Consider the following 12742-nt stretch of genomic DNA (forward strand, 5'->3'; position numbering starts at 1 on the left):
ATTGCTCTGGTGTTGCCGTGAATGCACTGATCCTTTCATGTGGCGTCTTTGCTGCTGTGTAGGGATCGGGTTTTAATCACAGGGAAACTCCACTTCATCTCAAGTGTTAATTACATGGAGAAGGCACCAAGGTCTCTAGTTATTTTAAAAGTTGTGTCGTCTTTATTTATTTATTTTATCATTTGCTTCTCCATTCCGTTCGTCTAAATAATTTATACGGAGGTAGCACTGGTTGCCTTCATGGGCCTGTTGGATTCAGTATAATCCTTTACTTATTATTTTTGTTGAAACACATCTAATTAGAATGAAATACTCATGGGGACAACAAAACAACTGTCACCGTGGATCAATTGGATCCAGGTTTGCCTTCATAAACTTTAGTCTCGGATCAGTGAGAAGGGGGTGGTACATTTTCATTGCTCTGTTCCAAAACAATGCACTGTGGAAGAGCCAACAATTCTATGCTACAGAGCGAGAGAGAGAGAGGGCTCTGTTTCCTATTAAACCCCAAATTAACAGCAGCCACTTCTTCACATGAAAGCGACAACATCGTAGCCCCGTCGTCGGGAGTTTGAATGCAAGCGTTGAAACGCTGACAATGTTTACGAAGAAACGCCAGCGTTAATATCAAAACAGGTGAGCTCGGGCCTGATTTCATGTCGTCCCTGGGATCCCGGTGTTTCCATTGAGACATTTTTGCCCTCTTCAGAAATCTAATCAAATCTGGAAAAAAGGGTGGGATTCGTGGCACTAATTGAATGAAAATTCATAAACACACAATGGCGTTATTCAGCGATCCAGCCTGGTTTCTTTCAAGCCTCTCCTCTCTCAGGGGTGACCCAGCGCCGAAGAAAAGATGAAAGTCTTCGCGGCTCACCCAAGTGCACATATTGTTCCGAGTGTACTCTTGTGGCGCATTATAGCTAATTATTTAGGGCCCACAACCCCCCTCCCCCCTGCGGAGACGCCTGTCCGTGAAACTTGTGTGTGTGTGTGTGTGTGTGTGTGTGAGTGTGTGTGTGACCCGTGCTACAGTAATTGTGTCACACGGCCTCTATATCATGGCCTACCCCCCTTCCCCCCACTCCCTCCCCAGAGAGGAGTCTGTGGGTTACACAGAGTGGAGTCAACGGCGATCTGTGCACTGGGTTAGTTTCTTTCCCCCCCCCCCTGCCCCCACCTCTCTCACATGTGTCATGGCTGTGCTTTCGGCACTATGGCCACAAGCTAAGCTTCCTTCTATGTTACATATACATACAAAGGCTACTTTCTGATTCTGGTTTTCAGTACGGTGCACATATCATCCGTCCCTATCCTCTAACCCTGTTGTAATTAAGTTGGGCATGACAACACCAGGAACCCTCTCTCTGTGTTTCTTTGAGCATTGGCTGATGTTCGTGCAAGTTGTGTCGTGTGTGTGTGTGTGTGTGTGTGTGTGTGTGTGTGTGTGTGTGTGTGTGTGTGTGTGTGTGTGTGTGTGTCTGTGTGTCTGTGTGTGTGTGTCAGTGTGTCTGTGTGTGTGTGTGTGTGTGTGTGTGTGTGTGTGTGTGTGTCTGTGTGTGTGTGTCAGTGTGTCTGTGTGTGTGTGTCTGTGTGTGTGTGTGTGTGTGTCATTTTTCTCTTGTTGTTGTTTGCATGCACCTCGGCCTATTTTCTATGTGTACTAGCCCGGGTAAGAAATGCTGAAAAGTGAGCTGCCATGGATGGCGCAGGCGTCTTGCCCAGAGTGTTTTTCAGCTCATTTTCAGATGGTAATTTGCCTGATCCAAAGCAAACTCACAGAGTGTAAGTAAGCGATTATATGCATGGCCGACAATCCCCCGACATGCCCGCGGTCCTTTTCCAAACACAGTTAGTCCAGCTCTCTGAAAATATAAAACGCTCAGAGAAACAAATGGATGTGGCGGGATGGGGGTGGGGAGGGGGTAGGGGGGGGGGGGAACACCGGATCATGTCTCTGCATAGGTATTTTGTCGCCTACCCTTTCTAACTCTTGTCTCCCTGTTCAAAAAAATTCCAGTGATGTTGCTGTGATCGTGGTGTAAACGCTGCCAGTTTCAGATGAATACGCTAAAATATTCATCATTTCTTCTCTGTTCTCCTTTGCTTTCAGGGGGGGGGGGGGGGGGGGGCTGGGGATGGGGGTGGGGGGCTTTTGAACCGTGTGCCTTTTTTTTTTTTATTCCTCCGTGAAGCCAGAGGTCTCTTTGTGGCGAGCGTTGTTTTGTGGTCGCCCCATCTATCAATCGGCCTTTGATAGGCGGACTTTTGTAATTTAATAGCGATTGACCTGAGCCAGCAGAAACCTGCGGTGGTACACAAAGCCATCCCATTTATCATGGCAGAGCAGCAGGGCATTGACTTCTCTTTGAGAATCGTCAATCCGTGGGTATGGTATGGAGGGCGGGGTAGCCGAGTGTAATCAAATCAATGTAAGGGGCCACCACGTGATCAGCAGGTGCCACATTCTGGCCGGCAAGGGCCCCCCTGCCGGCTTTTTGAATGGCACCCCTAGTTTCTTCTATTGCCTTTGTGTCCTTGTCATGGCCTTTATTATTGTTCACCCTCAGGAGAGGTAAATAAGCAGGTGTTGATAGAAGATGTTTATTTGATTCATCGCCTTTCGTTGCTTAACTTTCCCGTGTAAATATTTGCGTGTATTTGATGGGGAGTTGGCGGATGGAAGGTATACATTTTTTATTTGTTTATTGTGAAACGCCGCGGGATAAAACATCTTGCTATGTGTTACAAGTGCCACAATTGAAAGTAGCTGAATGCAGATTTCAGTTGGGAACATGAAAAGAAAAGCGCGTTTACCTCTTCTTCTTTTTTTGTTTCTAGACCTCCCCATTGATGCCCGGTTTTCATTAAGCCCCTTAACTCTCTGCAGATAACTGAAGCTACTTTTAAGTTGATTAAGAAAAGGTTCTTTGGCTACTTTTAAAAGCCATTGATGTGGCTCCTAGCAGTCAGTCAGTCCAGGTCTCCATGTGATTGACTCCTGGAACAAGGCAGCCTGGAGCAGATGGCAGGATATCCTGTTTGAAACATTCCTTTGAGAAGCTCCAACTCAAATGGACTTCTTGCCAGCAAGATGAAAATGCTTGAACAAGGAAACAAATAAAAGAAATATGGATAATTTTCTTTGTCGGTGGTATGTTCGGTACAGCTCATCATAGGACTTTTCATAGGAATTTTACAATAAATATGTAGTTACACTTACCCAATGGATAACTTTATGGCATTAGGAAACCGCATATAAATGTGAATTTAAATTCAGCATAAGGAACCTCTGTTGCAGCCTTTTGACCGGGCGATCGCCAAGCCTTCTCTAACCTTGTGGGCCCTAAGCAAACCCTTCCAACAGTTGGTCCCCTGAGCGGCTCATCACCAGTGCACCAGACCCTCCGTTTCTGCAATCTTTTCTTGTTGTGCGATTACTTTCAAGTCGCCATTGGCCAGCGCTGAAGGCTTGATGAGAATAGGGGGTGGGGTGGGGGGGGGGGGTGAAGGCCTAATCACGCCATCCATTTCTTAAGCTTGTCGGGAGACATGATGAAAACAGCTGTCGGCCACCTTTTTTTTTTTCTGCTTTTTTTTTTGACGTCACACCTTCTAGCCATTAATCCCTCGGTTTCTATATCTGCAGTCATCTGCCGTGTCAGTCTGAGATCTTTAGGTTCTAGGAAAGTATAAAAGCAACATGCTATAGGGGCTCGGCACGGTTTGTTGCCGCTTAGCCATTGAAACCCGAGGTATAAGCCAGTGACTCGGTTCTCAGTCGTTCGTGTGCCAGGAACAACCACAATTGGGCCCATATGCGTCTTTGAAGTGCACGGAGCTGACTGTGATGAATAGGAATGAATTAAGGATCAAACCCCGCATTGGTGATTTGTCCTTAATACCGAACTAGCTAAGAGACTGGTGTCTGACCGGTGATGACATAATCAAGAAAAACGACTGTTTTCAAACACAGGGCTAAACAATTGAATTACACCGATGCCAGGAGAGCTCTGTTTAAAGAACAGAAACAACAGAAGAACCAATGGGGCTACAATTTAGCAAAAAAATACCTCCAAACCAATGTTGTTACACTCTGCTTCACTAATTACAATATTATGTATCGTCCTTTTTTCCGCTTGGAAAGAGAAAGACAAACAGAGCATATGAGAGTGGTTTGCTTTGTATGTCAGTGTTAAGCCACCTCACTTGGACTGCAGTCTGCCCGCAAGGCATTCCAACAGCCAATGATAGACCATCCTCCCATTTCTGACCTGAGGTGGCTTTTAAGTTCCCCACCTCCCATTGTTTGAGATGTTTACCCAATGCCCTCAAAATGAGATAGGTCTCGAGTTCTGACGGAGAGACGAAACGACAAGCATGCAACCGTGGCTGCTCCATAGTCAATGACATCACAGGACACATGGGGGAATTCTTTATTTTTAATTGGAACAGAATGAGTTCTGAGGCTGGTCCCTCATGAGACTCATGGCTTTTGTGTGTACAGTGAATGAGTTATATTTATACAGTGTTTAAAGCTAGCTAAGTAATGATAATCTATTGGCCAAACATGTTCACATATTCAGTGGCTCTCGTGGATTTTTTTGAGTGTGTGACAGTGGTTGGCAGGCCTGGCTACAGTTCTTGGATGCTGGTTTCGTCTTTGTCCCAGTACTTGAGTCGCTTCCAGTACCTGTTGCGATTCGAAGTGCGATTTTTGGACACTATATCTTGGTCCGTGCACAAAAGCGCTGTTGTCAAACTCACATTTGATTGATGTGGTTCAAGAACAACGCCAGAAAACACTCCACTGGCTTGAATAAATGTTTTAATGCAGAACGCTACAAGCATGTTTTTACTTACTGTGGTTTCTGGAGGTGTTTGTATATTTTCGTATTTTCGAAATCCTACCCCAGTACGACATCTGAAATTTTCACGGTTCGGCTCAACCCCGAATTTAAAAAAACCCAAAAGAAAAGCCCTGTTATAGTGGGTATTTTTCAGGGTACAACCTCGACACACGGCAGATACAGCAGATGTCTTATGTCACATTTTCGGAATCCATCCGCACATTGCGTAATTTCACCCATATCCTCCAACCAACTGCAACGACAAAAAAGTATGCAATTTCTTTTCACTTTTGACCTTCTGCGGCCTCCCCACCAGACCGAGAGGCAAAAGGGCCTCCTCACAGCCTTCCCATGTTAATCCACGGTGAAGTCTGAACACTCCTCCAGTATTTCCCCCGTAGGCGTGTGTGACCGCGGCCTGTGATGGCCTGTGATCACCAACGGGGTGAAGTACACTCAACCACCCTCTCCATCCCCTAGCCCCTGCTCCCTTCCTCCCTCCCCCATCCCCCTTCTACCCACCGCTAGCAAGTGCCGTCGCTAGTTGGACGTAGGAGAGTGGACCGCGATCATTTCTGACTACGGGGTCAGCACATAATGACTGTAATGTAGATCTTAATGTGCCTTAATGGCCTGCTCAGCTCATGCCAATCGAGGCCGTCTCGCTCTCCCCTTGGTCCCGGCTGGACGCGCTGGCTCTCTCGACAACGAGGGAAAAGCACCATCAGCGGTGTTAAGTGGCCGTGATTCAGGGGCTTTATGCTGATGAGATTGTTTTGAAGTGATGCCCGTGGGACAGCGAACCTCACTGCTTTAAAAACCTCTCAGTGGGTTCTCTCTCTCTTTTTCTCTCTCTTCCCATACTGACCCCTAACGTGGCCAGGGCTAGGGTTAAGCCCCCTGGGGAGATCCACTGCTGGACCACCTTAGCAGGGCGCTAGATGGACACTCACGAACACCGCTTCCACTCCAATTGGGTTCAGCAGCCATCATGCTTGTTGTTTGACCTGCAGCGCTCCTTTTTGGTCTCGGGAAGACAAGGAACATTCCCTCTTCTTAGTGTGGTTCTTGTTAAGGAAAATGCGTCTTATGTTTTAAAGACATTCAGGAATTGTATTAGATGTTCATGTCGTATGGTAAAATAGGAAACAAGAAGCACGAATGTTGCTGCATCTTTAGAGTCTTGAATTAATTCATTTTTGGGCGGCATCAAGCTAGTGTTATCTTTGTTGTATTAAATGGGCTCTCTGGGTATAGGAGCCCTTCCAAGTGCAAGCTTCAGATCCAGCCCGTGTTTTATAACCCGGTGGGAGAGACACTTGTGATTATTGCCAATAAAGGAAATTAGATCAAATGATTTTTGACTTTGACTCTCCCCTTCATCCTTTCACATTTAATCAAATGGACAGAGGTAAAGTCATCACAGAAATTGCTGTTGATTTATAAATAAGCTAATTGCTGGCATTTTCTCTAAGTACCTCGCTCTCTCTTTCTCTCCCCTTCCTTCCCTCCACTTCCCTCTCTCCTCCCCCCCCCCTTCAGTAGACACAACCACGGTTTTATAGCCCATAGTCAAAACCTCTTCATCCAATTTCTAAAATGGATGTATCGAATACAATTTTCCCAGGGGCCAGCGAGCCAGCATCATTGGTCATACCTAACCACCAGCGCTTCCTTGTCAGCCCTTTTAAACAGGCATCTCATGAGAGAGATGAATTCATGTCCATATCTCTTATACAACATATCCATCCCACCCTGTCTCTCCACTTTGTCATTTTTATCAATGACTTGACGAGGTAATGTCTGGCTGCCTGGCTTTTCTGAAACTCAAGCTCTAAATTGCCTTTATGGATCTTAATAATGCAAGTGCTAGCCAGAGACGGACAGCCCGGAACATGGGCTCTGGCTGCACAGTATGTTTTGGTGTGTTTTTTTTATGCTAATTCTTTGTACACCTGAGGCAATATTAACACCCCTTTACAGTAGCCAGGAAAGTCTCTTTAGCAGGGCTTTATTAGATCAAAGGAATACGTGATTTGAGTACTGGAGATGAATAAGTAAATTGGCATTAAGTCCTTTTACCTAACGATTTATTCCCATTCCAGATTAACACGTGTTTCAATTGGGTACTTATTTATGTTTTAAAGCAGAAAGGTGTGCTTATTTTACACGGCAACCCTGGGGGATGAAAGGGGGGAAAGCTAGGGAAGACGATGAAATCGAAGAATAAAACCACAAATCTTCAATTGGTTGTGTGTTTACATCTTCCAAGTGATACAATAGAAACATTTGTATTTAGAGGTCTTCCACATGCTGCTGGGTATCTGAGGGGTTGTTTGCCAGCTGAAATTGGTTATGCTGTGATGTCATCTTTACAAGAGACGACCTCTGGTGACAGTGATACGTATTAAAGTACAAGGAATCCATTTTTGGCTTGCTGTGCATCATGTGTATCAAAAGTTGGATGACTTTCAATTTGTGGAATTGTCTTTGTTTCTTTGGTTTTGGTTTATGAAACCTACTTCACAGTGTTTTTTTGTGTCTTTGCTACCGAGTTCATCGCTAAGACAACATTCAACATGATCGTTGTCTCGACAACTGTACGTGTTTCATCTGGGACCACACAGACGGACGGACGGACAGACGGACGGAACAGCCAGTGACAGTCTGGGCTGTCCCTCTATATGCCGACCATACCGCGCTCCCCGCCCTCGTAAACGTCCCCCTCGCCATGCAGACGGCTTGCCGCGCCTGCCAGCCCTGTCAATGTGTTTCCCATTCCCCTCCTCGACGCAATGACATCAGCATCTTTTATTTCCAGCGCCCGTTCCGCCGCTCGGTCCCAGGGGAGCCAGCGGGTGAGCGGGCGCTCGGAGCCAGGGCCGGGCTACTTTCTTTCAGTAGCTTTGTGATGACGGTGATGATGATGATGATGAGGAGGAGGTTGACATCTTATTGTTTCGGATCAGCCGCTCTGACTCCGCCTCCCTCGCGATGCACCCTCTTAGGAGGCAGGGCGCCGCGTGGTCCTCCTGGGATGAAGTGGGCGTCTCCACGCTGCAGTGAATTAAGTTATTTTTTTGCTCTTTCTTTTTTTAAAACAGTCTTCTCCCAGAACACAAGCTCCTCCGCGGGCCTGCGGCGGCGGCGGCGGCGGCGTCCCCCGATGATGACATCACCGTCCCTCCGGGCCAGATGCCTGAGCCCCGCTTAGAGGATCCTGAGGCGCCAAGGTAGCGGTGTGCGGCTGCCTGCCCGGAGTGACCACCCAGTGTCGAGGCAACCCAATTCCATTGACCTTTCACCTCTTTAATGCAGCATGACGCTCCATTTGCCATGTACTGGAGTTAATGACAAACTCAATGAAGTAACCTGCCATTTGGACATGTGTTAATTCCCTTTGTACAATATTTTCTTATATATATATATATATATATATATATATATACATAAATTACGCAGCATTTCCTTGATGTGTAAAACATATGTCTTATTATCTTACGGTTAGATCTGAGGAGCTGGGCTCGCAGAGCAACAACGAGGCTCGGGGAACCCCTCCAGAGACCAGAAATGTGGCTGTCCTGTCCGGGCCCGGGCACAGCTCCTCGCTGGGACAGGGTGAGGCACCGGGGCACTGTGGCACCTCCATCCGGGACGTCCCGGCGGGGGAAGGGGAGCAGGCCGCATCGATGGGAGGATGTGGACCCGGTGACCAGACCAAACCGTTGCATATTGTCTGGCCCCACAGGTGGTGAGTGAAGACGCAAAATAGACCCTGACTTCTCAATCATTTACTCTTTTATCCAACGCCACTCACGATGAATGCAGATGCAGGGGCATTAACGTGGCGGGAGGGGATCATGCTTCTTGCTCAAGGGTCTCTGCTGGGAGAATGTGGATATCGGGATTCAAACCTAGAACCTGTCAACTGGAAGTCAGAAGACTCTATCCAATAAACTATATCCACCCCCCCTTTTTTAAACTAACATAAAAAAAGGGAGCACACACACACACACACACGTAAACACACACAAATAAACACACACAAACATCAACACCCCAACAGCACGATTGGAGCATCTTTTGATGGATTGTCTTGTCTTGCCTACTGGAGCACGTGTTTAGCGTTTACACCGAAGTCTGAAAACATGTTGAGCCAGCAGGCAGTTGTTATGTCGTTCACCTCTCCTGCTATGCTGTGTGTTGGAGCAAAGTCGTCACACAGAGAAAACCCATAATCCAGCGGTCAGATCAATCACTATAGCATCTGGGTGCCATCCTCGCGGATGATTACTCGTCTTGGATGGCAGTTTATTCTCACAACAAAAGGGCATGGTGGATTACATACAGTGTAAGTCGTACAGTAAACCCCAGATACAGATGCATCATCATGCGTAAAGCTAGGGTAGGCAATTTATTTTAGCATTTTTTGTCATATTTGTTGAAATTTTGCTTAAATCCCAACAGCAATCAATGAATTAAATGCTCTGACGGAACATTTAATAATAAGGTATCTTTGGCTGTCGCACGCCTATCCGAAGACGCATTTTGGCAAGTTGAATGATTGGATGTAGTACCAGTCTCCCTGCTACCTGGCTACCTGCTCACACTCTCCTCATTCACTCGTTGCACAAGACAGGTATCTTCCACAAGGCTCGGCAGACCTATTGCTAAAGCTAGAAAGCTAGTAACCTGTTTTAAAGGAGTGGCCAAAATCCTCCCTTATTTTTGTCGTCTCCATTATATTTAGTAATATTTTATAATGTTTTATAATAATCTTAATAACAATACATTTGATTTATGAAGCAAATTCAGAGGGCCCAGGGATGCATATTATTCTTATTCGTATTATTCCCTCTAGTGCCTATCCACAAAGGCTCCTGCTTCACTCATCAGAACATCAGGAATCAGCCTAAAGGCCACTGCTGCCCCTGCCCTCCACGGTCATTGTTGGAGGTATCACTGCAGTCCGCCCTTGCTCTGCCTCGGACTCTGCCCGCTATCTGTTTCCCACCTTCTCTTGTATCAGTGACAAAAGCACCCGTCGCCTAATCTCCTCTAAACTGAGCAAAACACAGATGGATTATTGCTCTCAACATCCATGCTGCATAAATGTTGGCTTTATTCTGGGGATAAATTAGGATTTACACAGAGAGGGAGATGTAGAATGACGGTGTAGGGATGTAAGAGCGAGAGAGAGGGTGAGAGAGAGAGAGAGAGAGAGAGAGAGAGAGATGCCTCGTTAATCCTCCCAGATTGAAGCCTCTCTCAGTTTGTTCCATTTCACTCCACTCATATTTCCTCTTCCGCCCTTGACTTTTTTTTCTCTCTCACTCTCTCTCCCCCTGTCTCTCTCTCTCTCTCTCTCCCTCTCTGTCTCTCTCTCTTTCTCTCCTGGTGGTTTGGTTTGCAGATTGATAATCTGCGTGTGGCCTGGATCCTCAGATTACGAGAGCGCCTTATTGCAGGCGATGCTTTCCAGGGGGGGCTAGAGGTCTGATTTGGGGGGGGATGAGGGGGGGGGGGTATAGGATCAGCGAGTGGCGCCAGCAGACAGCTGTTTACAGGTGAAGATGGCTTCGTGCCACAGTGGCGATAACCCGAAGGGACCGTTAAATCTCGCTCTCTCTCTCTCTCCCTCTCTCTCACTCTCTGTCTCTCTATCTCTCTCTTTCTCTCTCTCTCTCTCTCTCTCTCTCTCTCACTCTCTCTCTCTCCCTCACTCTCTGTCTCTCTATGTCTCTCTCTCTATCTCTCTCTTTCTCTCTCTCTCTCTCTCTCTCTCACTCTCTCTCTCCCTCACTCTCTGTCTCTCTCTCTTTCTCTCTCTCTCTCTTTCTCTCTCCCTCTCCCTCTCCCTCACTCTCTGTCTCTCTCTCTCTCTCTCTCTCTCTCTCTCTCTCTCTTTCTCTCTCTCTTTCTCTCTGTCTCTGTCTCTTTCTCTCTCTCTCTCTCTCTCTCTCTCTCTCTCTCTCTCTCTCTCTCTCTATGCTGTGCCAGAGATTTAGCTCTCAGAGCTCAGGACCACGAAGGTTGATCAGGATCAGCGCTTTTACCTCAAGAGGATTTCCATCTCTGTCTGCCTGCTGGTGCTGTGATTGGTTTGTGGGGGTTGGAGAGGAGGAGAGGGGGGGGCTGCAATAGTGTCATCATACACGATGGAGTCAGAAAACACGGTGCATTGTTAAGGAGTCATTTGAGACACAGAGACTTGGCTTAGCATACTCCTTTGAACTGAAGATGATGTCCCCCCCTCCCCCTCCCCGTCTTGACCTTGCTTGCTGCACACCAGCAAACTCTGAAGTAGTAGAGCCGGAGAGCTCCTTGTTTGTTCCTTTTAAATTGTTAAAATGCATCCGTTTGCAACCCAGCGACCCCCTTAACATCATTGTTGGAGGTCGCAGAGGATGTGTCATAAAATCATTGCATTGCAAGTTGAAACAAACAGGAATGGTGTTTTATCTGGTGGGTGTTAAACGGCCTCATGGAGCATCCACTGTGCAGGGGTAGCGGGGCGCTTGTTTACATCAACTGACAACACGCCTATGGATTTTCTCTTTCAATGTGATTTTATTGAAATATTCTGTGAGCCCTTTAATTCCATCGCTTTCCCTGTGAGCGCCATTTAAGTTGAGGCTTTGGTGCGTTTCCTTTTCTGTGAGATGAAAAAAAGTCCACTACTAGAACCGTAACTACTCTCCACATTAATATACCGCGTAGCCTGCATGTACCCCTTTGAAAGTGGGGTGCTCTCATGGATCTCAGGAGTTTCATGCAGCTCCCACTGCCGTTCCCACAAGGTGCTGTTTTTTTCTGTGAGAATGTGAAGTGAACAGCACCATCTCCTCTCCCTGCCCCCTCTCCGTGCCACTGAACTATCTCCGACTGTCACAATCTCTCCGCAGTAAGCTCCTCTCTTTGTCTTTCAAGTGTCCCCTTAATTAGTGCTTCAGTCGTTTGGTTTTTTTTCTGGTGATAGGGCTCATTTCACATTGTGCATTGGTGTAAATAGTATTTGAATTTTAAAATGCACCTCTTGGGTGCTACATAAAGGGGAATATTTAATCACGGATCTCTAAATGAGAGGATCTTATTTTCTTTTGGGTTGGTATGTTATGCATATTAATGAGATTCTATCCACGGAAGATATTGCTGCACTCTCTCCTCCCCCCCCCCCCCCCCCCCAGCACTCCCACCTACTTTCCCTCGTCTCTCGCTTGGCTGAATCTGCATTTGTCTTTGTGGTCAACGAGGTCGAGGAAGCACCACAAAGGGCTTGATGCGGTAACGGGTCAGGGTGGGGGCGGGGTGGGTGGGTGCGTGGGTGTACATGTACTTTCTTGGGAGCGTGGAGAGATCAAGGTACGCATGGCAGTGGTCTCCAACGGCTATGATCGGGCTCCACAGCGCCTGCCCTTACTTCGGCCACGGACAATCGTTTGCCCCCCCCCCTCAGTATCTCACGTAGAGCGCAGTGCTTTGCCCCCCCGCTTATGATAGACGTTCACCTCCACGTCACCTCGTGTACTGTAGAGACGTCTTTGGAGGAATGAGCACTGAAACTCCCCCCGCCAACACAAACACACAAACACGCTCCCGCCCCGGTCCCACGCACGGCAGCTCTGCACCACCGCTACCATCGGCACCTTAGATCAGAGGCAACCTCTATTTGCTGCAATAACGGGGCAGATTAGTGGGGCATCGGTGGCGGTGGTGGTGGTGGTGGAAGGGGAAGGGGGGGGGGGGGGGGGGGGGGGGGGGGGGGGTCGGGGGGAGGTGATTATGGGGAGATGATGCCACGTAGCTTTTGTTTGTCACTCAAACACCAATCAGCGGGCTGACAGCTCCGACTTCAGTTGACTGTCACTGGGGGCTAACGGTCCTCATTAAAG

The 12742-nt window shown here is 47.4% G+C and overlaps 1 protein-coding gene across 4 annotated transcripts in view; it reads left to right on the plus strand.

The window, feature by feature from the left end:
- The window catches only part of gtdc1 (glycosyltransferase-like domain containing 1), a 30834-nt gene that overhangs the window by 8625 nt on the left and 9467 nt on the right, over window positions 1-12742 (plus strand). For all 4 annotated transcript variants that reach the window (XR_009523451.1, XM_060040438.1, XM_060040436.1 and 1 more), the window contains 2 exons: window positions 7955-8083; window positions 8359-8601. Coding sequence is in view for 3 of the 4 variants with exons in the window: in XM_060040438.1 (XP_059896421.1) it covers window positions 7955-8083; window positions 8359-8601 (372 nt within the window). In the remaining variant the exon portion in view is untranslated. The remainder of the gene's footprint in view (window positions 1-7954; window positions 8084-8358; window positions 8602-12742) is intronic.

The sequence above is a fragment of the Gadus macrocephalus genome, chromosome 20 (genome assembly GCF_031168955.1).
Source record: "Gadus macrocephalus chromosome 20, ASM3116895v1".
NCBI lineage: Eukaryota > Metazoa > Chordata > Actinopteri > Gadiformes > Gadidae > Gadus > Gadus macrocephalus.